The sequence below is a fragment of the Neodiprion fabricii genome, chromosome 4 (assembly GCF_021155785.1).
Source record: "Neodiprion fabricii isolate iyNeoFabr1 chromosome 4, iyNeoFabr1.1, whole genome shotgun sequence".
Classification (NCBI taxonomy): domain Eukaryota; kingdom Metazoa; phylum Arthropoda; class Insecta; order Hymenoptera; family Diprionidae; genus Neodiprion; species Neodiprion fabricii.
In genome coordinates, this window is record NC_060242.1 from 40,290,013 (window position 1) to 40,317,742 (window position 27,730).

The window sequence follows — 27,730 nt, forward strand, 5'->3', positions numbered from 1 at the left end:
ACAGTTCAATCGTTGATTTGTGCCCTGATCGAAATATTTTCTCTCCTACTTTCACTAACTTTCCACACCTTGGAAATAGGTTGGATTTTGAATATTATGACACTCGGTGTGTAAAATTGATATTTCATTTATTTAAAGACCAGTGCAATCGTTGATCTCTTCCGTTTCACAGTTCAATTTGTTCTATCCCTGGTTAAAAGGTTCTAAAACATGTGACCACTTTAGATGTTGTAGCAATGTTGCTAATGGTTGTCGAATGGGTGAAGATATTTTGACTATGATTGGCCAAAAACGTGCATGAGTAGGACGGCACGAAAATTCTATTAATTTCTAATTTCTTCTGGTTGGTTTGGGGGTGCCTGCTTCGAACTTGCGTGTCTAACCTTCTTGGTAAGGGATTGATTGTGAAAAGTCTTGTTATTGCGGAGAACACATGTTTGTAACAGAGGTTCACTTTTCTTCGAAATTTTTGGCTCCCATTATTTTAAGGGATCTTTATGCTACCTCGTCCATAAACGGAGTCCTTCGGTGAGTGTTTATTGTATTTAATATGGTGTCGTAACATGCACAAGTTTGATAAATGCTGATGGTATACAAGCCTGTCCATGTACGGAAATATATGAAAATAATCCGATGACGCAACAGATTGAATTTGCTCGTGTGTATTATCTTTCTCCTATCAACAGCGAGTTATATAATATAAACTGAGGATTTTCTCCATCATCGGTTTATGTCCCATAAGAAACGAGATTGTAGACGCGATAACGCTTGAGAATAGCGTATAATTCTGTTCTGGAATAGCGCTTTCCTCACTCCCCTCGAAGGGAAGCGAAATATTTATAAAGGAGGGATTTGAGGGGCTTTGTATGCCGTATACTCCGTGCGCACGTGAGATATTACATATTTTATTTTCACCGTTCCCGTTCGCAAAGAGAACAGCTATATACGAACACTAGAGTTTCAGCTACTTTTTATTACTCGTTTAAAACTCCACCGCCGTTTTCGAGAATAAGCATCGCCAACGTAGGAAGCCGGTAAACCTGTTACGTAATTCAACTTTGAAGTGAGTTTGGGTTTTAAAGAGGCAAGCTTGTCTCACCGTTCCAGCTTCCACAAAAATTATACCTCACATACTCTCCACACATGGCAGCCTTTCGTTATGCAGAATAACTTTCAATCCCATCAGACTTATAAACTTCGAAGCGAGAAAATTGTCTATTCAAATAAGCTCGTGAACAGCCTGACGTCTACTAGTTGTGGTCTAACTTGATAATGATTTTTCCTTCCAAGTATCGAACGTCAAGTAATAGGGATGTTATTGAATGGCACCGCGGTAACGAGTTCGTGAGCTGGATTCGATACAGGGAACATGCCAACAGGAAACTGCCGAACCCGTTCGGTAATGATTTAGAAAAATCGATCCATGGCGTTATTGACGATTGATCCACGAGGTCGGTAGCTCGTCGAAAATTCAACGGCACTGGAACTAATGTATTACCCAACCACCCTTACAGGCGGCCCTCGCATCTTGCGTGCAAAAGCTCACGTTTTAGGGGGTGACGGAACGTATCAGTTAGAGTGCGTCATTGGGATGGGAGAGAAGGAATCGCTGCGTAAGCATCAGAAGGGATTCCTAGGACGTCGTGACGCTGGCTAGATCGCAGATCGAAATCTGAGCACACAAGCCACCCCGCAGAAAGCGAAACGTGATTAAAAGGCTGACCATGCGGAGGCGACTTTGGGTCGCGCTCAGCTATTCACACCGATTCTCTCTGGCAAAATCGTGACTAGCGAATAAAAGCCACCTGCCAAAAGTCGTCTTGGGTACGAATTTCAGGCTGATACCATTTGACTGAAGAAAATTTCAACTGTAATGCAGGAATGATGTTGAGTGTTTTGAACAGCCAATTAATCGAGTTCCTGAAAAGGAAGTTCGATAAATGAAAAAATTACAGGAGCTCATACGGACGAGAATGAGAGACGAAAGACTAGACACGATAACGGAATACCCTATAGTAACGGCTAGATCAAATTATTTCCTCAGGTTCCCTTACAGGTAACTTAAGGCCTGGCCTAAGTATATCGTAGGCTGAGTACGATAAGCGAGCTGAATATTTAGTAAACGATAGTGCAAATATCAGTTGATTTAACGAAAGACGTAAGTGCATGAACGAATATTTGTTGATCCTACATCGGTTATTCAGTATGACAGGAATGTTTACTTTTCGTACTTCAAACACGGTTTGATACAGTAGCGCATAGATCGCACAAGACCCCCCTCTCCCCCCGAAAAAAAGGAAAAAAGTAAAAGTCACGAAGTCAAACAAGTCTAATCGTAAAGCGCGAAAATCGGTCCACGTGTATTCGAACGTATTCTGGCCCGAATCAACCGTCGTATTCTCACCGTATGAGCATAGATAACAACGCGAATTTGTGCAAACAGAAATATGTTTCAAACATACTCGATACACGCAAGTTCGTCTGTTTGGTTTCAGATTATTGATCATAGAACAGGGTTGTTATCTCCCGTTCTTTCCAATTCTTTTTCAATGAAGAATGCGAGGTACGGACTTATCTATCCGGCGGGATGACACAAGTTTCCCCTTTCACTTTCTCATTTCAGAAGTTATGACATTCTGTTACCGCAACAACAAAAAAAAAGAAATGTTAATAAGGAAATTGACTAGTAAGAGTGGTAGCATTGATTACAATAACAACAAGCAATGGAAACTTTTTTTGCTTTCCTATCTCGAGAGCGCGCTGCGGAAAAAATTGTGTTACCAACAAACGTAGGGGAAAACTAAAAAGTTCTGTCGACCTTTGATTACTTCATCACCCAGCTCGATTCAGGTGATAATGTTTTTGCAATAGGTTGTCTCGAATAAAGGTCGCTGTATCTATCTATGGAAAATGCATTCTTTATGCTTGAGAAATTCGAATCGTCGGCTGATGGATATTTGGGACATAAGGCAGCCGCTCCGGAACTTTGGTTCAGTGTTCAAGAGGCGAATTACAGATAACTGGAAACGGGGTCTCGGTATGGAATGGAAAAAATTGTAAGAGCACGCTTGCAGGTTATCGACTTGGCCTTCTTCGAAACACTCTTCATCACGACTTTGAGTGCACTCGTGTTTGAACGGGGTGTCTTGACGATGTCTGACCCTCGATATCACATCGCGGAGGGTGAGAATTACCGTGACGGTTATTAAACGGCGTTGTGAGTCGGTCTGCGTATAGTACGTATAGTAACAATGTGTGTACTCACCCCACTCGCCTTGCGTAATGACACGTTCTGATTGCTCTTTTGAGTCGCCGGTCTCGTGCTTGTTCTATCGTCTCTGGCTGAAACAAATAAAGTCCCAGACGGTAATAACCGCTTTTTCTGTGTGGATGGATGATCGATTTCCCCCTCGCTCCTTCTTTCTCTGTGTCACTCTCCGTCCGCAGGAATGAAGGATAGGGTTACTAACATCGGCGATGTAGATTCCAATGCGAAGCGAACTAAAAATAAGCCTCCATTTTTCATTCCGTATACGTATAAAAGGTGTAGTAGGTTATACCCTCGTTCAGTGATAGCGGAACACGCGAATAGTCCGCAATTTTCCTATCGATTGACGCCATTTTGTCGTGCATTTTGTGATTTTATCTCGTCCCTCGGACAGTCCGTGAGGCTTGTCCAGTTCGAAAAACATGCCAATTGAAATACAGCTAGGGGTTGTCATAATCCATTCCTGGATTTTGGACATTGAGACCTACTGAATTTATGTGCAAGCAGACGAGTCGAATCGCGATGAATTCAGCGTTTTTCTCACCACGTTCATTATTCATTAGCTAGACAGCAGCGGCAGCTCGGTCGGTAACGAACCGAAATTAAAAAGTCAGCAAAATTTTCTATAACCACACGGGCTGCGCCCACGCGGAAACCGCGGCAATAACCATAATTGCCTTAACGAGGGTCGAGCCTCTGTCGCATTATAAGGTTATATTACCGCGATTCCGCAGGAGTAATTATAAAAGCCGGAACCGCATATGCGGAAATAAAACACACCGTAGGTTGGACCGGAAACGATTCGTTATCCTCCGAACGGAAAGAGACCAATAGGTCGGGCCATTACCACGAGTCCGTCGATTTATCATCATATGCTTCTGCATTCTTCGTTTTCCCATATTATTATACTTATTTCGTGATAAGAACGTAGCACGGTATTTCGCTCCCCGGGTGACCGACAATTAAGCCTCGTGATTATAGGCTGCAGGTAGGCAAGTGGCTATAATTTGTTGAACGAAATATGCGCCAGCGTCAGTTGGATTTGACGGGCTCGATCCGTTTTCCCAGTATCTGTATATTCCGAACTTGGAACTGGCGACGAGTGAGTATCATTTTTCAACGTCAAGCCTGTATTTTTCAAGCTACCCAAACTGCCATGCTTGACATTCAATGTCAACGAAATATTCCAGCTATCAATTATCATTGCGAACATGTAATATATCGGGTGTAGGCATGCAAGGCCGGTTTCGGATAAGGATATCCATACTGATATTTACCGACATTTTCGCCAAGACACGAACCTTTTTCTACAATTCAAGCTAACCAGAGTGGGAATATTCCTCACCGTCGAAAAATTCCGAAAAAGGTTTGTTTCTTGGCTAAGTGTCGATAAATGCCGGTATGGGAATCTGTATACAGCACCGGCTTAGTATAACTACCATCAGGAATTTTTTTTGAAACACACAGAACTCCCTCAACGCCAGAAGATAGAAAACCAAAGATACAGCAGATACCCTCACGTATTTAAAATTTGAAGGCAAAAAGTTTCACAAAAGACTCTCAGCATATTAATAAGTTCGTAATATGCAGAGAGTTTATAAAGGCTTGTCAACTTCTAGGGCTTATCAATTACACAGCTGATGTAGATAAAGCATAAGGGTATGTGATCGTTTTACTCGTGCGTACGCAAGTTCAAAGCCGAGCGTATTTGTCAGGAATGTATGTAACTGAAACGGTTTGAAAGCGTAATCAGACGGTGCGTGACAAGGTTTTAACAAGTATAACAACCGGGGAGAGCTTTTATCTTCTCAAGCACACAGTAAACATTGTACTAATATAATAATAAGCGCGTTGTCGACGAGATTTCGAGTGTTTCCAGCGTATGAGTCACGCTTTCGGGGGAAATTCGAAAGCTGTAAGTTAATACTTGCTTGCGCAGCTCGAGCAGCTCGATTCTCGGGACTAGTTTGTAATAAGGTATACCTAATACGCGAAACGCGAGACAATAGAGAGCTGAGCGACGCTGAGCAAGTTAATCAGACGTTAAAGTTGATTATTAATTTTTGCGGTATTGTGTTACGCGATTCATCACGAGATTAGCGAAACTCCCGCGGCTGAAGAATATTAATTCTCATCTTACGCCGAAACGGCTAAAGGTTATCCCGGGCTGTCTGACGGATGACATGACGCAGGCCATTGCAATCAATTTTTCGCTTTACCACCGCGAAATTTTATTTTACAGCGAAGATGCGAGTTAATTGAATAATCTCGAACATATCGGGTGTGTTTTAGCATGATTAATCGACGTCTTTCCGTTCTAAGAATTATAAGCGACGTATAAAATCTCTCTTCGAAACGAATTCCTGTCATTTTTTCCAGGCAATTTGCCCGCTGTGCTAATTTGATTTAAAAATTCGAAATTGGACGACAGTATTGAATTACACGAGTTTATTAGACGAGATGAAAGTGCAGTTTAGGAAAAATTCTGTTTACGCGAAATAATTACACGGGAATTAGAACGAATCGTGACTGGCTGTAGGAACTGCAGAGGAAAAACGGTAATGTCCAATTACCCCGAAACGAGGAATTCGTTTAAAATGTCACGGTGGTGAAAAATATCCTCGGGGTTACTTTATTCGCGTAAGCATGGACAGACGAGAATGTTCAACAATTATTTTACAATCGTTCCTTTTGTCGGTGCTGATTAAGCATTTTTGCAGGATAAGAAAAAAATCTCTCGCCGCCGTACGGCGACCTCAAAACCATTAATCCAGAATATTTATAGAGACATCAAACTTGAAAAGCCTGTGGAATTAACGTTCAACCTCAACCTGTGAGAAGCGACGTTTGACAAATTCCGACCACCACCTGATTATGCTCCAGAAGACTGTTTCAATATTGTTAAAATATTACCGCGAGACACGCAACCCTTCCAAGTGTCATAAAACTGTGGCTTCATTTTCTTGTGTATAAGGTACTTCAGAACTGTTTGTGCCATTCTCAACGAAGTTAATACTGAAATTAAGCAACAAAACTCTGACATCCGAGAATTCAATCACGGTAAAGGATGGACTAGATCCACGTACTAAAGAGACCGATCAATCCATCACGATCTAGTATAATTTCATTTGAACCAGTGTTCAAAGCGTTTCCTGGCATTTATGAGTCGATCAACAATAAAAGGGACCGTACCTTTGAAATGACAAGATCTAACTGATGATAGATCGTGAGCCTGAATTTGGAGGTTGAATGAAATCTCCGCAAGCACTTGATGAATTATCGTGCAAAGTGATCGAGAGGCTTCATTGAGTTGTCGGTAATTTCCTCCTCTCAGACGACAATGAGAAATGATTTGAATTTCGATGGTTACAATAATACGGAAATTCAGAATAATTTCTCTAGGGAGTCGTGGAGTAAAAATGACGGCAATAACATCTGGAAAGGTTAGAAATACCAGCTCGTTTCACAAGGGCAATTATCACTCGAGCTAAAGCCCGAGCTTTAATTCCGACGAGAAAAACGAAGGGAATCGGAACGATGGCGAAACGGGTCAGGGATTGGGGGAATGGTGGATGATAGACATCTCTACATTGGTCGCTGAAATGTCCAGTCACGAGGGCGGGCCTGGGCTGCATGAAATTCATCAAAATCTACTTAACTCCCTGGCCATCAGCGGCTCGCTGCGAGGGTAAGCCGATATCAGGTGGAGGGTGAAACATGACTAATGCAGAGAAACACGATGAGCCAGAGTTTTCATTCCGGATAAACCGCTAGCGCAGGACGACATCAAATCCGGATGCTTGTCAAGCGAGGATGGATCCCTTCCTTCTCAGCAGAATCCGCGATGTTAGCTTGCGTATCGCACAAGCGTTGGCAATTTCATTATACGGATGGTTTTCGTCCAGCCCACCTCCATATCCGGTGTCCCATCGCAGCATCCTTCGATCGTCCCTTTGTCCCTTGACGTGAATACTGAGGTGGGTCTAATCATTACTAATGTAAATCTCTGCGGACGATCAGCTCGTTTACACTCGGCTGCCTGTCGGACTGGAGTATCGAGTGATACGTGAAGTCATTACATCTTGTGTTGACAGAGGACTGTTTTTTATTTAAAATTTCCCGGAAGGGAAATGATCATTAAACTGACCAACTTCCTCCCGATTCAAATTGGTCTTGAACGCTTTTGGTTATCCTTCAACGTGTCAAAGACTTTCAGAGAAATTCTGCGATCGTTGTGTTACTCATACCCTGAACTGCAAGGGAGGTCGTTCATTGCCGATTGGATTCTCGATCCGTAAATTGTGCCTTTGAAACGGCAAGTTAGCGCTTTATCATCTGCTGCATTGTGAATTTGAAATCGTCGATAATTCACGGAGTTAAACCCATCCATGCGATATGTTTCGGAAGTTGTATTACGAATATGAAGGCTAATCTTAGACTCGGACATGAGTTGCAACAACTTATTTCAGGACAAGAGATAAATGATCATCCAGTCTTATTGTACATATTCTATAATGTGAATTGTGAGATTTGAGCTGAGGACTGGAACTCATTGGGAAGAAAGGAATTAAGGATCAGTGAACCGGGGTTCATGGGATCTAGAAGTGACAGAGAAGGACATCTCCTGATGGTCTAAGCGACGAATATTGACTGTAATTCGGAGACTTACCGGTGATGCGAAGATGCCTTCCACCCATGCAGGAACTCTCGGTCGTAAGAACTGGCAGAGGAGTGTTGAGGGAGTCCAAGAAAACGTCGACGCGCCCCAAGTCAATGCCTCGACGTTCACAGGCCCCGCTCAGAGCCTCCCTGAAATTAGCCAGAGAACAAAGGGAGCTTATTAAGAGTGATATAATTCGGCACCTCGAGTCGAATCAAAGGAAGGAAAGAGGAAAAGAAAGTTACGGGGGCGTTGAGGCGGACGAGTTGCTCGGGGATTCAGAGTCCGCGAGGTCTTAGTTATACCTACTCTGGGCTTGGATTTCAATTTACATTGCATCTTCAATACGTGTTTCGGCGGCCAAAAATTCCCGAGACATTGCGACAAGATATGGCGACATCGACACGCGCGCTGCGAGGCGAAACCAATTGCCGGAATTAATTAAATTGAACGGCTGTTTGCGGTCCTGACGCAATATTCTTGGGCTCCAACCGTTCAGGGACGGGTTTCTCACACTCCTGTCACCGGACAAAGAGCTCTTCGTAATTGCTCGCCCAGTTCCCTTATTATAGATGCAACGCGTTTCACGTGTCACGGAAAATTCTAATCATGTTAATTCGACAGCACGGCTGGAAAAAAAAGTAAAATTTTAATAATTCTATTCCAAGTATATACTATAATCAAGTAATTGTGAAATTGTTTGCCAACGACGATATTCTTGCCCGGTTATTGTTCGAGAGAAATATATGAGTTAACAAATTAACCGCACGAACAAGAGAATAACTAACTTATAATTCCTCGCGGTATGTCAATTAGGCTTCCTCGGTTTCGAGTTGGAATAAACTTTGTAGGAGTGGTAAAAATTGATTATACTTAATTGGATTGTCCGAATTAATGAGACCACGTCTAAATTCAATTTCAGCGTATAAACAGCCATCGATCAAATGAATCGCACGGTTACTATGTAAGGATGTTTGTGGTATTTCGGGTCGAATTAGTTAGAATTTAGTTAGACTTAAGGACGACCTGGTTGAATTCTTGTGAAAATGAGTGGTCGAGATCCCGGAATGCCCTAACAATTCCCAACTCCCGCTGCAGCAAGTCGTTGATGGTGAAATACACACGGGGGTGGTTCGCAATTAACGTTAAATATGCTGCCTCCTCGCTAATTCATTATAATACATCCCGTTGTTGAAATTTCATAATTATTACAAATGGTTCTACGATGATTATTCGCTGGTCGAGCTCGCGATTATAATTCATTATACGTTCCTGGCTTTCATGGGCCGTTTCGCTTCTCCGGAACACAATGGCAGTGATCAATTGCAGTTTACAATCGGCCTCAAGTGTCACTCGGTAGGTACGTGAAACCGTCTTCCTGCCTTGTATTAGTATTATAACCCTAATTTTGGGGCGGCTTTCTGTCGCCGATTAACGAGCTACGCTAACGGTAAAACAGGCCTTGCCCCGGGACGAAATAAATGTAGGAACCGCCCAATTCCCAGCCGGCAAGAACAAACGGGTAATGCAATTGTCGGGAAATTACATCCGCGAATCAACCGAATGGCTAATCAATTGTGTATATTACCCTCGATTAAATTACGCCCCCAACGGAGTACGGCGATAAAACTGCACGCGTTATGTCTCAGTTTCGCGAAGGTTTTCGGGAAGGAAGGAATCTGCGTTTTCACTGAGGATTTTAGTTGTTTTTCGCGAAAAGGAAGGAATCTGCCTTATCACTTCATATTTTAGTTGTTTTTTCGCGAAAAGGAAGGAATCTGCCTTTTCACTTCATATTTTAGTTGTTTTTTTGGGAAAAGGAAGGAATCTGCCATGTCACTTGAGATTTCAGTTTTCTCTTCTTTTTTTTAATTATTCACAGTCAATTTCCCGGCCGATAATTATTAAAAAAATTTAGCAGGGCAAAAATTCAGATCAAAAGGATCTGTCTGACAAATCGGATAAATAGAAGAACATAAATGATACATAATTGTCAAAAGCGTGCTTAAAATGAGATAATTGTGACGAACAACAGTTCAGTGGCAGAGATTTTGCCCCGAACATTTACCCTCGACGCCGCAAATTAGCGCAAAAATTCCTGCCCGCAGGTGAAATTTTCCCGTCGGCAAATACGCAAACTCGTACAATGTTTGCGCAAATATACAAACAGGCGTTATCACCTCGAGCTTTGCTTCCCCGAAATACTGAGTATATACATACGTACGTATTCATATATGTATAAACGTGGGTGGCGAATTAAGCGGGGGTCAAATTTGCGGTATGAAATTGTATAGTCACGTGGCGTCTTTGAGCTTTTTTAGCTTCTTTGCACCGCAGACTGGCGCCAGTCATTTAAAATCAACTAGGAAAGATAAAAAATAATCGATTTTCAATTTTCAATGAAATCTATTACTTTTTCCCCGATTAATCGAGAATAATCGATTATTTTTCAAACACGATTAATTGACTCGTCGTGTTAGATTATCTTTTTGGACTCGATTAATCGATGCATCGATTATTCTTGTTAGTGGCCATCGCTAAAATCAACCCCACCATTTTAACAAGGGTTCGATTAGTCTTGCACGAAATTGTATCCGTATTTTATTAATTCACGAAGAATAAGTTAAATCGACGGTCAGTCTTTCCCTGATTTGCAACATGTACAGTAAATTGCATAAGAGCCTTAAGCTTCCGTCTAACTTGTTTTCGGTCTGAAACAAAATGCGAGTTCACTTCTATACGAATTATGTGACAATGACTGGTGATGCAGCTGACGAGACGTGAGAAAACGGGATACGCTGTTACGTAATTCGTATAGAATAGAAGTCGCATTTTGTTTCGGACCGAAAACAAGTTAGCCGGAAGATTAAGGGACTTATACGTTTAACCACACTTGCGATTGTGGCGTTAAAAGCTTGTAGGGTAGTAATTTCGTAGAATCAGAATTTTTCGACTCTCAAATTCGATTTTCCCGCGATATTTTACCAATCGCATATCAAACTAATCGAGTAATCGAAAAAACAATAGATTAAAACACCAATTTATCGAAGTGTTATAGGACTAATCGATCAATCGCAAAGCTCTGTGTAAAAGAGTCTCTAACTGCACAATCCATAAACGCGTTTAACGATCGTTTACACTCGTGAATTATACGTCTATATGGTTAATATAATATTATTGTCACCGGGATCGAGTTTCCCCTCATCAAGTTTCTATTAGGTATATGTACATATAGTCAATATGTTATGCCCACCTATAAAGGGTTCGACGAACCATGTCGAATGGTTCCCAAATATATTACCGAGCCTCTACCCTGCTCGCGTTATCCAATACTGGCGTACTCGCAATATTCTTTGTTGGGGTGTATTGACACTGCGTTATCGTCATTATGCCGTAACGACGCCATAACTCACCGGCCCTGCTCGTTAAAATTGGTGACCAAAAATTGATCACATTTTTTGTGGGCGATAAGCTGGGAACGTGTTTCGGGGCTGAACAACAAAGCGCGCCAAACTCGCGAGCCGCGCTATTTAATTTATCGATATTCGTACGTGCGTGCCAAACCACGTTATTGAAAAAGTTTCGGAAAGTGAACGATCCGGTACATAGTTAGATACTTTGTCATAGTTTTCTAACGAGTATAATTCAACTACGTCAATCATGTCATGGGCGATATTTTTTTTTATTTCGATAAGTATAACAATTACGGTGTTGTTTTTTTTTTTTTTTTATAAAGAAAGGTGAAAACCTAATTGCTTGTGTTCACAGTTATTATTATACTGACATTCTCTGTATTATTGAATGATTGGTGTTATTGCATCTGCGCGTTGTACATATTATATACAAGAATAACAGATATGATTTATGCAGAACGATGGTGGGATAAAATGAATATCAAAACAGCGTAAGTAATTAGAGATGAAGGAAGAAATTAGCCGTAAAGTGTAGGCTAAGTTAATGAATAAATAACTGTAAATGCAGAAATGTAAATTGAAATCTTCATTTCGTCGTGAAATTATTCACCGTGCGGACAAAAAATTCGTCTGACGATAATCGCCATTGGTATAATATTAATGTTCGATGCAGATATCTCAGGTATTATCGCAAAATAAGTGACATTTTCTTGTGAGAAAATGTTTCTAGATTTTGGGGAAAAATTAGCCGACAACTACGGGATTGAATTAGGCGGATCGATGCTGTTTGATATGCTCAGAAATTGTAGAAGCATTCGTTTCGTTGCACGCATATACAGAGTGAATTTCTAGTGACGGCATCCTTCGTCGTCTGCTAAAATGTAATGTTTGTCAGGTTGACCAACTGTTTCTAACCTCAATAATTTTGACAGATGCGAGTTGAGCACAAATGTCACCGACAACTGTAAAATTTTTGAGGTTAGAGACCGTTGGTCAGCCTGGCAAACAGCTGCGCTCGGATTTTAGCGCGTGCGCCTTAAATTTTAGCAGAGGACAGAGGATGCAGTGGTTAGGAATTCACTCTGTATATATTGTACGCAATTTTCTCTTGGGTGGAAATACGGCTGGGTTCGCTTATCGAATCGTTCTTCCGCATTAGCCAGCGCGTAATAAATCAAGCCGGTTTATATTTGCTGAGATTTCGTTTCGGTTCGAAAAATGCGTCCGTCTCGGAGAATGTTCCCTGACAGGAACGCCGATAGCGTTCAATCCCTGTGGGGGGAAAAAAAATCCCCTTCCGTCGACACGAAGTACCAGCTTTCGCGTTCGAAAATCTCGGCAGTGGCCGTGGAACAAAGCTGACATCGCTCTTTTACAAACAAAAGCCACGTATAGTAACCGTTTTCCCTCCGACAATGGAAAACGGTAATCGCGGTAATTGCGACACCTTTCCAAAGGCGGCACCAGCAAACCACCAATCTTACAACTGAAGCCGAATTTTCCGCCGCGGCATTGCCAAAAATCGATTTTGCGGATCTGCGGGATGGGTGCCAATTTTTTCGAACTCCGAATAAAACATCTTAAGAAATTAATCAAACAACATTCTTGATGTTTTTTTCCGCGATGATATTACAGCTTTTTACACGTAATATTCCATTATTATTATACGTAGAAATGAATTTCAAACTTGACCTTATTTCCTGGGTCACAATTTAACGTAGAAACGGTACGTTCAGTTATGAAGAAACCGATTAAGGTGGTACATGAGAAGAGTTTGGCAAATTAGAAAGCGATAGAATCAAAGTTTGAAAATAAAACTCTCAATCAATTGATATTAATGTCATTGGAAGAATCTGTTCTCATCGTTAATATACATAAGAAGGAGAAATTAAAAATCGCATCTTAAAATGCAGCTATTTAGTAATAATTTTTATTATTAAATCGTTAAATTATTATTCTATTTCTTTTATTCCAAAGTCACGTTGTTTTATGGTTTTTAGGTATTACACATCATTTTGTTCGTAATTAGATTCTCTACAGATCACTTAAATTGAATTTCGTAAAGCATTAATTTTTCTTCCAATAAAGCATAAGTTTGATAATCACACTGACCTGTAGTGATTTTGCACACAAAGTTTTTGCGATGAACTAAAATATTGACTAAAAATACAGTCGGGCGACTTGTAAGGTTCGTATTTACGTAAAAATAATCCTTGATCGAAATCGGACAAATGATGAGCGATCATGACGTTAAAACAGATGAACAATAATGCAATTCTTCGTATAAATTTGCGTTTTTTGACATTCTTTTATATTGAGAATCCTTGATTAAGAAAAGATTCTTTTAATAAAATCCAGCTCAATTATCTAGAGATTCACTTCGTGAACTTTGATTTTATCGTTCTCTAATTTGCCTAATTATTCCACTAGACTGTACCCACCTCCGAAACGTAAAGAGAGTCAAGTTTTCATAGATTAACTCGGAAAAGTTTGAAAGTTGAGGTCGTAAACGAATTATACAATTAAAGAAGCTGGTCGATAGGTCATATATATATGCTCATAAAGTTTGTTATCATTAGTCCAATTATTGGCACTCACACCTTCAACCGCTCACGAATGGCGGGGCTTGAGAAAGTCAACCCCGCGGGAGAAGAATGTCTGCAATTTTTCTCGGCGAGGCGTATTTTCCGCAAAATCGTATCATTCACCACTCAAATGGCAATTGGGAAAGAGTCCTTCGGCTCTCATTCCATCTTTTATCTTATAATTTTTCCTCCTTTTTCAGTAATTCCGAACTGCTTAACCTCATCTCCCCCGGCATATTTCGCGTCAAGCAGGCCAATCTTCTTCGGGTATAATAAAGCTCTACACACGCCTGTAGAGGGTGTTCCGTAATTTAGGGACAACAAGTCCTTTACACGCACAGTAATGTTGTGCATGAAAAATGAGGGCAGCAAAGTATGAGTGAAATTTCTCTATCGCGTACATTGACCAAGTTGCGGATGCGACGAAGCTTTCTACTTTATAAACCATTTGGGGGATAATTTTTCCTAACCCCCGGCAGACTCGATATTAGAAAATTGGGTGTTTTTGAGCTCATTCATTACGAATTTGAATTAGAAGTTTGAAAATTCGAAGCGACGCAACCAGTATGACGGACTAAAATGTAGAAGAAGTTTTTGAACCTGGATAAAACTTCATTATCGGAGATTTCTGAAATTGATAATTACGGATGTGAAGATAAAATTGATAAAGTCAGAGCGGCTAACTTGTTGGATTCGCTGTTTCGAATCGCTGAATAGCGAGTTCAAGCACCTAATCAGCGCTCTGGACCTTCATCTACCAATTTTATCAAAATCGAGTATGATTGTTTGAATCTTAGACCGCTAAATTGCATCTACCATTTTGAAATCTCATATTTCGAGTTAATATTCGCAATCAACGAACTAAAAAGAATTAAAATTTTCGAATTTCGAAGAAATCGTAAATGAGGAAAAAATGTATACCCCAAATGTGTTCAAGTAAACAGGTTATGTAGGTGTGGTAAATTTTTCAGGTTAAAAAGTTGGTACCTCACATAATTAATGTAGTGATTTGAGAAAACTTGGGCAAACTTTTACCGTCAACCGACCGGCGACTGCAACGACTGCTACGAGTCAACGTATCAACACATAAATTTCAATCCACCATTTGACGCGGGAGATTTTGACATTTCATGCCCCAACCTAACCAAAGTTGGTTCCCCTGCCTCGCTCGATCCCAACGACCAATAGGGTTAAACTATTTCGCGCATGCGCAGTCGTTCGCTCAGTCTGCCGAGTTTCGTTTATTATCCCTCTCGGTGTAATACAGTTTCGTTAATAGTAACTATCCTCGTTAATCTTGATGCAGAACACCGCTATAACGGACCAACTTCCTAGGTACGCGGGATTTACGAGACACCTTGTAACACACACCTATGCATTTGGTATTTTCCGAGGGTGGTTTTATCGCGTTTGCGGTATAAGATGAGTGGGTGCAAACTGGGTTGAAGTGTAAAAATATAAAGCCAGGGCATGCCGCTATCTGCAAGCCTGCAGGGCGCCCACAAAGCTCGAGCATAATGTCCTCCGTTCGTCTTTCGTCTCTCCGGCTCGTTTCATTCTTTCCGGAATTTCCTCCGTCGTACGTGCGCTGAGCACTCCTGCCAGATGAACCCTTTTCACAACGCCAAAGGCGCCGCGGTTTTTTCACCATTCTTCTCCACTGCACACTGTATTCGTACCGTGCAGTCGGAGCGAACCGCGCCGAATAAAAACCCCGGGGGTTTCTTTGGTCCCGTGGTTTTCCCACAAGGATGACGTGGGCTTTTAACAGGACTCAACCGCATGCATGAAGGGAGGTTTCCGGGTCTCGGAATGAAGCCTGCGCTTTCTCAACTTTCCAAAGTAAAATTGGAAACGGGTTTAGAGGGATTGGAACCATTTCCAAATTCTCGTCGAAATGTTACTTGACTATCAAAAATTGACAACCGTATCGTCTTGTGCGGAGACAAAGAGGGAATAAAAAACAATAACGCGATAGGAATAAAAATAACGTCGATAAAGTCGCTGAGGAAAAGATTGACGCGTACTGTAAAATTGACAAGGAGAACTGGAAGGGACTTAATGTACGTAATGAAGCATCACGTTGTACAGAGAATATGAAACGGGAAAAAGTTTACGACGGCATATTGTTTATAGAGTCTGCAAAACGAGTTGGAAATTTCTCAAATTTTCCTCGTTGTTCGCTGAATCCGAAGATCACGATTTTAGAAAATCTGCGTAAGCTGAGATAGACGCATGAATCATAAAGTGAATCATGCCTGGATGGTTCAATTTTATTTTAAGCCTTGAGTAACGTTCCAATAATTATAAAGATATTGGTATAAGTATCAGGGTGAACCTTAATATGGTAATTCAATTCATTCGAGAACCATAAGTTTTTTCTTACGTCACGATTAATTCTTTTTCCATGAAATTTTTAAAAATTTATTAACTGTTTTCGACTTTTATAGGGTTGAAATTTGCTAGGTTTCACATTTTTTGACTCGTCACATCGATGAGGAGAAAAAAAGAACTCGAGGTATAAAAAAATTCTATACTATTCAAACGGGAAAATTTGAAAGCTCTGAAGGGACAGAATTTAGAGTCGAGATTGGATCGTGGATTTTTGGCTATATTCTTTCTTATTCGTTTCATAACATAAATTCGATAATGACCGTATAAAGGAACATTCTAATAGAGTTCATTGTACGAAAACACCACAAACCAACGATGACTTTGACTCCAGTATCGCAACGTCTGTGCAGTTTGCAAAAGAAACGCCCCGAGTCCATCAACATTTAGAAGTAGACCAGCATCCGCTTTCCATCTGTGTACACACCTTGAACGTATGTATGTGTTTGCATAGCCGGAGGGGTAAAATGGTATCAAACGATCTCGGGGAGGAGAGAATTAAGCTTGCAGAATGAGAAAGCCGATCGCGTATTCCTCGAATCGACGAAGCCGAAGGGTACGAATGCAGGGGTGCGTCAAAGGACGGCATGAAAAAGCTGCAGAAAAGGAAAGAAAGAGGGAAAGATAGAGAGGGAAGAAAAAGCAGAAAGACGAGAAGGGAAAAACTGTTAGTGGCTATACGGACGAATCGATTCTGTCGTCCGAATGAAAAGCTCCATCAAAGAAGAAGAAGGCGATCTATGAATATACGATTCGCATATCTCCACGACGAACAAAATAACCTCGAAAGCATTAAAATCGAATGAAAAGCACCAAATTTTTACCAACGTTAACGTTCCGATCACAGATTAATCCATTTTTTCAAATTTTTTTCACTCCGTCTCACAATTAGTCACGTGCGACGTAATCATTCGCGCAAATAACCTTGCGGTAGATTTTGCAAACGGTTTTTGCTCCTCTCAAAATTTTCGCTTTGTGAAAGGTCCGACCGCGATTCGATCTTTATTATGACTAGGTATATAACGTGCGATGTTTTATCTGCGAATGGGAGTGGGTGAAATTTATTAAAGAATAAGCTCACGCGAGGCGTGGACCCGGAAGAATAACTTACCATTGTTTCACGTGTCGTTTTTCTTTCGCTCCCGTCCTCCCCCCCCAACTTTTTAGGCCAACGATAGGTGCAGTACACCATGTCAGAGTAAATGATACTTTCTTTCGAGGGAGGAACTAAGGTAATAAGAGAGTAAGGTGGGACAAAAAGCGTGACTCCACCCTCCGTTCATTGGGGTGTATATATATATATATATATATATATATATTATACATACATCCCCTTTGTTTCCCCGTCGAATGATATACCCTTCAAGGATATGGGATGACCGACATTTTTTTATTCGTGATGTTAAAGTGAAATCTTCCGGCTTGCTTATACATATATATACATATATATATATATATATATATATTGGGGTATTTCAAAAGAATTTTTTTTTTTTCAGGCAGGTTTAACGTTCCATTTAGAGATTAAAAATATGACTGTTAAAATCTGAAGTCTTGATATTAAGATTAAGAGATTGCGCTTCGCAATTTTCTATTTTCCAAAAGAGTAACGTGGGAAAAATGGTTTTTGCTAATTCTGATTTTTAAAAACAGCTAACGGTGCGTTGCAAAGAAAATTCAGAGACATATTTTTGTAGAGAATTGTGGAACGCTCTTCGAAAAAGGCATGTTATTATTTTCTGATAAATTGACTTGTTCGAAAGTTATTTAAGGACTTTAAGTAACTTTTGAACGAGTGAATTTGTCAGAAATTAATACGAGACCTTTTTTCAAGAGCTTTCAATTCCCTACGAAAATATATCTGCGAACGTTCTTTACGACGCATCGTTAGCTAGTTATGAAAATCAGAATTAGCAAAAACCATTTTTCCGTGTTATTCTTGTGGAAAAGATAAAAGTGCGATGTGCAACTTATTAACGTTAATATTAAGAGTTTAAATTTTAACTGGCCCATTTTTAATACCCAAATGGAACTTTTGAAACTGTTTGGAAGAAAAAAAAATGTTCTCTTTTTTTGAAACACTTTTATACATACATATATACTGTATGCCGAAAAAAGAAAAGAAAAAAATGGGGCGGAAAATTGACTTTCAAACGAATTATGGCCACATAGTTAAGCTTAGTTGAATTCTACTCACGCCAAAGTTGTTCCCTTCGTGGCGGGCAGGAATTCCTCTCGATCGAACGTCGTTTCGTCTCCGGCCTCAAAGCACACGCTGAAGTACTCGCTGCTCGATACCTGCAACGTAGACCTTGTTAGTTTTCATCTTTATTTCCGCCTCGTAACTAACGATTTTTACTCTAAAAGAATAAGAAACGAAGTTGAAAAGTGTACGGACTGCAAAGAGTGTGTGGAATTAATCCCGATCCAAACCCATCAAACGACAATGACAACCATCCCCATAAGAACACGAATGGAAACAGAGTCCAGTGGGTAAGATTATACGAACGAGTTTCAGTTGTTAATAATTGATTCTTAAGTCAGGCCGCTTGTTGATTTTTATGGATTGTTTATTATGATGAACTAGTTAAACAAGCCTAGTTTATAGAAATTGAAGAAAAAAACGTGACGCTGGAATTCAAAGAAGAGAACAATAATGTGGCCATTTTAAATTTGTTAATAACTAATTTTTCTTCATTTTATTGCGCGTGGTTCAATGGTTTTTTTATAGTGAAAAAACGCTTCGAATGAAATTCGTGTCAATCGACATAGCTCGAATTTTTCAACAACTTCAAAATCGATATCATTGCTATATCGTCTGAAAAACATTGTTAGTGTTACAGTACATGGAAATTGTTTTTATAACACGTCTTATCGTCTGCATCGTATCTTCGAATCTGAATATCGAATGAATGAGAATACGATCAGAAATGCAAAATTATTGTAGAGCAAGAGCTGTAAAAAATCGAGGAAAGAGCAGAGGAAGAAATAAATGAAAAATAAGATCGTGTTGAAGTTAGTAACGTTCTCGTATCTAACGATTCATAATGAAGCAAACTGTTATTTCCAGATTTTGGAACACGAGTTTGAAATTCAGTAAATAGTAATAAAACAAACCATACTCATATTTTGCAATCTTAAGTTCCTTAAAAATCATCGTAAAAATAAGATAATAGTGATCTTTTGTTCCCAATTTTTTGTTACGATAACGTTACCAACTTCAACCTCGTGAAATAAGAGTGTAGCCCTTAAAACGCTGCACCTTTGGCTAACAAACAAAATGAGATACATATGTGAGCATATATTTCTGGCTGACGTTAGTAAATAGACCGTGTAAATTCGTGAAACCACTTTCATCGCTCTCTCACTCTCACTCTCTCTTTGTTTGTTACTTTACTTTTTCTTTTTACTCAAAATTCGATCATTAACTCATTCTCTTTTTTTCCTGACCACTGTTTCATTTATTCACTATACGAATATTCATCTATTTATTCACATTATTATTTCTCACTGCATATCGATTCTCTATCGTTTTGCTCTACGTGCATGCTATTATTTACTTTTTGTATTATTTCTTTACTTATTGTTATTGTCACGTTAAGATTTATGCTCATTCGTTGCTGCTATTTCACTACTTTACGTTCCTGTTCTATTGTTTTCTGCTTAATATAATCTCCCCTATCACTGTCTGCATTTTTTCGTTCGTCCTTTGGGCTACGACATTAATAAATGATTTGTCATCTAATCTCTCTCTCTCTCTCGGACAATTGTATACAAGGGTGTGTATAAAATCGGGGGTGAGAATATCTATCGCTCTGGCATACGTGTACAAATTTATCAACGTGTATATAGACACGGTTCGTTCTCACGAAAAATGGACAAACCGTTTCGCAGTAGGTCGAGGTGCGCCCACGTGACGAGGTGGAATGGGAAATGCGCGTAATAGGTTCATATTTCACCATGAATGCGGCACAGCCTGTTTCACAGATGCGAGACGAAATAAGCGCGGCCAAATTTCGGGCTTCGTCGAAATTGTACGAGGCTTGACAAAACCATTGATTTTCCACACGCGTGGCTCGCAAATATACGGTTTATTAGATTTTCAACCGCACGATTTAAATTTGCTTGTCATCACAGGTTTTGAGGTGGAAAATTTTCATCATCGCTAGTTTTTCCAATTCTCAAAATAATAATTTGGCCAAATATCGCCCGTTGATCTCAAACTTCTAGTCGAGTATTCGAATCTCTTAATGTATCTGGTATTTCTCTTCTGCTGATAAAGTTAACAAATATACAAAATTTACATGGAAAAGAAGTTCAAACTGTTTATATATCATAATGATTTGCGTCGTCACGAAGACATTTTTGCCCGGAAGCTTCGTAATGTCACCTCGATCATTAGCGAATGTTTTTCGATGATGTGTCTTGGTCCGTGAAAGGAGACGACGACTTCTTTCTCAAAGTGAATTTCCTTCGCCTTTGTATCCGCATCGTGAAAACAAAGAAAGGATAATTACCAGAGAAGATTAACCCTATCGATTTTCCTGTCTAATTTAGGGATTGGATGAGAAATTGAGAAACCCCTGGTAATTAATAATAAAATAATAATAAAATAAAAGAATATCTGCAGACACTTTCAAATCAAGCGCACTTGGTTTCATAAACTGTAAAAATCGAAGAAGCGAAGACAAATGCCGTCCAGTAACTATAAAGATTCACCCAATGGTTTTACTGATGGGCCACCATCCTAGAAATTTAAACATTATGTTATTATACCATGTAAATGTGATGTAACGTGGTTGGAGTTGAAGTCGTTCGTTGAAATAATTTCAATTTACTATAAAAATTATTCTTGTATATTCTTGCACATTTTTCACCATAAAATATCGCCGAATAATTACGTAAAGTATTAATAAATGCACACAACGATTCGAATCTTCCGAATTGAATTACAAATTCTGGGTTTCTGGTTGTATAAATACGCGATATGGTCATTGAAATCAGATATTAAAAATTCTGTGAACATTCGTTTATTCATGCTAATTTTATAAGCGTAACGATCTGATACAGCTGTGGTGATATTATAAATGTTGCACGCGAATCAGTTGAATGGTTCTCTTTACATTTATCGTTCAGCTTATTTTACTTCTATTTGTTTTATGTTTTCACATTCATACAACTCAAATTGTCAATGATGTGATCATTGGCGTCGAATCATGTTTTCACCGAGCGTCCACCGCTGGAATGAGAGGATCAGAAGTTAACAGAATCCACTAACCTTTCACGAAGCCGGATAAATATTCACAAGGTAACACAAGTCGCGCCAATATTTGGCCAAAGCTTAAAGAAAATTATTTGAATTTTGTTTAATCACTCCCAATAAATAAATGGCAATACGTTCGTTATAAGTTATGATTTTCGTTTTCCGTCAACTATATGTTTTCAACTGTCAGAAATTACTTAACTCGATTGATACAAATATTTGAGAACTTTTTGTTAAGACGAAGTGACATTGAAGATTAAACACCCAATTTATAGATCATGTTGTGAAGTAAACACCTTGTTTCTTCTCCTGCGAGGAAAGAAAGAAAAAAACCCTGAAGACACATTTAAGGAACTCTTCAAGGACTCGGTCAAGTTATCCTCAAGTACTTTTGATCTCAAATTATTTCAATCGCGCCACGAATGTAAAGAGTTGAATTGAAATTCCATAAACAAACAAATACACCTGCAGAAGAGATCCTTGAACATTGAGTAAAGAATGTGTTGAAGGCAAATTGGCATCGCATCGTGGTTTTCATTCCAAAAATTCGACGGAATGAAGAGAGAGAGAGAAGCCAGAGGATGTCCTCGTAAAGTTAGGTTGATCGCGGGTGACATGGGAATTGTCGGTTTGGGTTTGTCGTCGGAGTAAAGGGAACCACAAGCTCCAAACCATGAACGTGGTAATACACAGTGCAGCCGCTGTACGGTTTGACGAAACTTTGCGAACTGCTACCAACATCAAGGTCAGAGGCACCAAGAAGACGATGGCATTCGCGAAGCAAATGTTAAATCTCAAGGTGAGTTGATCGATGGTCAACGGCTGTAGCAGCGCTGCTTTTACCAATTTTCGAATTCCAGCTGGAACTCATTTTTTCTCGTCTCGCGAGCTTCACGAATTCGTCCACATCTCGACAGCCTACTCGAACTGTTTACTCTCGAGTTTATCGATGAAAACTTTCACGCACCACCGATCGACTCCGACAAATTGCTCAATCTCGTTGAGATACTAGACGACTCCTCCCTCAAACACCTCGTCCCGGTGTAAGTGACGTGATTTTTTTCCTCCCGACGTACCTCGACTGTTGATTTGCCAGGCTCGATGTAACTGTTACGAATGTAGAACAATATTCTTGTTCATATCGTAAAAAATGTCTATCGAAGTACCTCGCAGAATCCTTATGGGAATTGGTTTCCCGTTGAATTGACTGGATTTTCAGTTGGTTATAATACACATGTCCTCCGGATCGAAAGATCTCGTGGACACAAGTCCCAAAAATCAGTAGTTTCCGAGCTACAGATTTTGGAAGGGGGGTGTATGAAATTTTTTATGTCCATGAATGGCGCGATTTTTACGAATTACAAAGCTTCAAGGAGGATTTGAAATCAAATATATCACTCAAAAACTGCACAGTCGAATCGCAGAGACTCCGCAGAGGTGTGAAAAACAGAACAAGTCGATTATTGAAAGAGTCGGAGGATCTCGTTCTCTAAGCGAAATCTGACGTTGCACCTTCTTCCGGTAAACCAGACGAGTTCATGGATGGAATCAACGCGTCGATGGAATCAAGCACAGCTTCCTGCCTATCTTTGAGAATCAACCGTGCAGTTTTTGGAGTGTTTTTTTTTTTTTTTTGATTTCAAGTACTCTTGAAGCTTTTTATAAATCATGAAAATGAGGAAATCCATAGATGTCAAAAAATCAGGACACCTTTCTTCCGAAGCCTGTATCTCGGAAAGTACTGATCTTTGGGACTTGTGTCCGTGAGAACTTTTGATCAGGAGGATATGTACGATGACGTACTGAAAATCCAGCCAATTTCCGTAAGGATTCTGCGGGGTCCTTCTACCTGCCCGAATGCTTACAAACGTGGTTATTATTTTTATTTCCCAGATTACGGATAGCTCACCACACTCTGATATCAGTGGTATGTGGAATGATTTTCTGGGTGTTATGGGCACTTATAAGATTCATGGGCATGATATAACAACTCCCATGATACATTTAATAATTTGGCAATTGGTCGATTAGAGTATTTTAAAAAGATCACATTCAACACGGAAGAATCAGAAGAAACTTAAGTCCTCTGATATTTTCCGTCAATATCAGAAACATTGACATTTATCGCAATGAGCACTGGAATTATCCAAAGGAGACAATAAAATCAAGTCATTGGATGAATTACTGTTGAATATTTTTCTACTGTTCATCAAGTTTTCTTTCTATTGATAGTTTAACTTTCAAAAATAAAGTTATATTAATGAATTAAAAGTCGAACGCAATCCAACTTTTCCAATCCAAAATTCCAATCCAAAACAATCCAAAATTTTGAGCAAGCTGCTCATCGTCAGTCGATGAAATTGTAGCGTTTACTTCTCAAATGTCCAATTTCAATTTTCTTACTTCGTTTTAGATTAGATGAAAGAGTGTCTTCTCTATCTTCAGCCGCGCAGTGAACTTAGCCACACGAATGCATTATCCTTTTAGGCCGCAAGATAGTCCAAAGTTTGACCCTTGCTCGAAGTAGAATTATCGATGATAGTTAAAGGGATTAACGCGTGGCTGCGAGACTAAGGCGAGAGGAGGGCGAACCCTTGGAACAGGGGACCGAGAGCATTTGGCGGTTGACCCTTTATTTATCGCCCAATTCGGTGTTGTTCGAATGGTATTTGTTAGCCACTAACGTGTCGCCATATTTTGGCGCTATAAGCAAGCTCCCAAAAATCCGAGGCTCGAGGTTATAGTTTAATAGCGAAACTTGTGAACTGTAACAAGAACATCGACAGTTGTGAAAAGAGCGGATCTTCCCAGGTTCCTGAATGGATTTCAACATTCATAATCGTGTTTTGTCCCATGGACTGCGCGGATATTAAAACTTGTCCAAACAGACCAGCTCGTGTTGAAACAGGTGTGCAAAGTTTAGTTTTTTCGAATCCAAGTTCTGTGGTATCCGAGCAATGGAATGACTTGCGAGGTCATGTAACTGAGAGTAGTTACATTTGCTCCTCTCCTTTATGATTCAATCATTTATTCATTCAGAGATACTCGTAGTCAGTCATCATTTATCGGAGACAAGTTCCTCAGCGTTTTCGATTTCATGTTTCCATCAATGCGTCGTAAGAGTTTAGGAAACCATTAGAGAAACGATTTGGAAAATGATAGATTTTTCAAGAACATGGACTTTCCAGAAATACCTGTTTTAGTGAAAATCAATTTTTTTTTTTTCATCAAATATACGCAGTGACTTTCTTGTAAAATTTAACTAGACAAATTTCACCAAGCTACCTAATTACACGAACAAATAAATTAAGCAGTGAATGAATGCGTTCATTAGCGAGACGCGCGTTTCTCGGTGTGATCGAGAAACAAAACTGTTTTCACAATAACGTTGCAGTCTTATTCATTTTATGACATACCTATGAAAGCTGTTACACGGCTTTTATCTATGACGACAACTAGATCGGAAAATGGGAAAGAAACCGGTGATTCCACACTTTGTAACAATATTCAGGGAATTTGAAGATGGTGCAAACTCACCTGCGACCTGGAGAGCTTGTGTCTTGTCTTGTTGGTGCTGACCGGCTCGCCGAGGGAAGCGTTTGGCACCAGGAGACGTGGGCTACAGTCCCCGGTGCTGTGGGGATGCTGATGAGATTGTTGGTGTTGCGAAGTCGTCGTGGGGCTGCCGCCCAGCCGATGTTCACCGGCGTCCAGCATGCTGGTACCCAGGGCGTCGAGCTGTGTCAAGGAACGCGATCGCACCTGAAACCGGAAATACAGAATGTCGAGTTAGATGAATCAGAGGCCGTTTAGAAGTGTTGGAAAGCCTCAGAGAGGATCATCCAGTCCGAGAACATGAGAACATAGAAAAGCGAAGACGTTGGCATTTGTGTGGGTGTAGAAGTCGGAGCGAACTTATCCCAGACTCAGTGAACGATGAGATAACTCTTCGCGATGTATTTTACATCATGAACTCTTGGAGTTGGTAAATATTGGTGGCCGGTATTTGCAGTTTTTTGAAAATACCTTCAGAATTCCACCAACGACTTAAATTTGAAGGTATAGGATTAAGTTCATTCATTTGATAGGAAGTTCCATTCCTGAAAGTTCTTGATGGCTTCCATGTCCGATTTAGAAAAAAACAATGGTAACAAGAGATGGATGCTTTTGGATAATTTGGGTTGAAGCTTGGATAGAGACTCGGTTCGTTAATTTCAGGGGATACAAGGCACGGCTATCCAACATCTTACGTCATAATCATAACGATTCAAGTTCGTTAGCTTTAGTGTTTGCAATTTGTAATTTCGTAGTTGTAAGTGCGAACGCACGTTCGTCCAGCATCTACATTTGAAGACGTGCTACAGCCATGAGAAACGTGAAAATTGAACCGTCTCACGAGGCTTTTCCGTCCAGTCTACCACCATTCAACTGCAGGTGGATTAATTATGCTCATATAACCCGAATTTAACCTAACTAATAAAGTATAGATACAAGAGCAATTTTTGCTGCTGGAATCAAACAAGATTCGCAACGAAGGCGGACAAAACGGTTTATCATGCCCGCAGAAGCTGTAACGACGACCACGCCAGAGCATAAACTTTAAAATATTGTCTTATCGTACGATTTGCACTGTGATAATCTAAGAGACCAATAAAATTTCATCACGCATCACGTACGACCGATGATTCGCATCATCAAAGAGCGTTGATGTTGCTTCCACTACTTTAATCAAAGTTCCCGATAACTTGTTCCTGGAAATGCAGTGCGGTGGGACATTTGATTCGTAGAGTTTGACGACGTTTTCGTTCGCTTATTTATTAACATGATTGTAATTTGTATTAAATGGACAATATTCTTAAAATGTATCATCAATCCTCAATCAATTCTAACCATGCAAGTTCGGTTGTACAGCTGCAGACCTCTTTGTCTGATAATTTTCGTTTTACATGGTATACTGGTATGCTTCAAGTTCTCAGTACAGATTACTGTCGATGACGTCAGCCGGAAAATTATCGGGTTGTTACAATCAAATTATTCTCCATCAACAATTTTCATTATCATTGTCACAGACCCGATCCACGTTCAACGATCAATTACAATCTATACATACAAATAGCCAGCCAGTACTGAATTTGAAGTGAATTATTCACGAGAGTTGGACCAAAGAAGAATTGAAGCAGGAACGGGGTGATTGAAAATTGTAATAACAAACAAGGTAAAATGCAACACGTAATTCATGGGAAGAGTTACGCTCACTTTCACCGAATTTATCCAGAATGAAGATTCTACCTACTCTTTTCATTACTTTCGTTACTGGTGATCTATCGTACCTGACAATAAACTTCAACGCAATTATGTATCATGTAATGAAATTTGAGACAGTAAAAAATCTGAAAGAATGTCGTCTTGAGATTCTAATTTCAGGTCCAAAGGCTAGTTTGCTGTTTTTTTTTTAACCAGTGACTCATCTGTTTCCATAAGCGATTGTTTCTTTTCTGAAAATTGATCACGCGAGTTACTGTAACAGGAATCTCAAACTTCAGCTAAGCTCAAGCACAACTTTTAACTAATAATGAAGGATTCGTAGTGCTAACCTACATGAATATCTTGGGGAGAGTGACTTCAGACACCTTGACTTTGATTTTGCGCAAAATTTTGGAGAAATAGTAACCTCGAATGTTCATGAAACAAGTGCGAGCTTTTAATCTGATTCCTTCTATTGTCTTATTAAATCTATTCAAAGAACGGATCAAAAGCTGTGTGTAACAATTTTCTTTCTGATAACACCGACCTAAGAAATGTAACTTTTTATTTCCCCTCAAAATAATGACGCGTTTTTCTTAGACATTTCACTGGATGATCCGACTCCTGAGTATTCCCGCTGGCAATAATCAGTTGAGGTACAAACAACGAGTACAAGATACAAGGACCACTCTCGATAATGCCAGACGAACCGCGAATAGTGATCCGTATCATTAATTTCCCACAGGGATAGGAGCTTTCAATGTCAGAGATCATAATAATAATAATCATGATTCAACTTGATCGTTTATCTCGCGAAAGATCGATTAGAGTGAGACAGGCAAGGCTGAGAAGCGAAGATTGGAGGCCGGGATGGAAAACCGGGAAATTCGAATAAATTGTGAATGA

At 39.8% G+C, this 27,730-nt stretch overlaps 1 protein-coding gene across 13 annotated transcripts in view; it reads right to left on the bottom strand.

Annotated features, from left to right (window-relative positions):
- LOC124181203 (pleckstrin homology domain-containing family G member 5) overlaps positions 1–27,730 on the bottom strand; it is a 185,482-nt gene that overhangs the window by 9,276 nt on the left and 148,476 nt on the right. For all 13 annotated transcript variants that reach the window (XR_006870403.1, XR_006870406.1, XR_006870405.1 and 10 more), the window contains 4 exons: positions 25,118–25,342; positions 18,515–18,615; positions 7,938–8,077; positions 3,266–3,342 (listed from right to left, as the gene is read on the bottom strand). Coding sequence is in view for 1 of the 13 variants with exons in the window: in XM_046567530.1 (XP_046423486.1) it covers positions 3,266–3,342; positions 7,938–8,077; positions 18,515–18,615; positions 25,118–25,342 (543 nt within the window). In the remaining 12 variants the exon portion in view is untranslated. The remainder of the gene's footprint in view (positions 1–3,265; positions 3,343–7,937; positions 8,078–18,514; positions 18,616–25,117; positions 25,343–27,730) is intronic.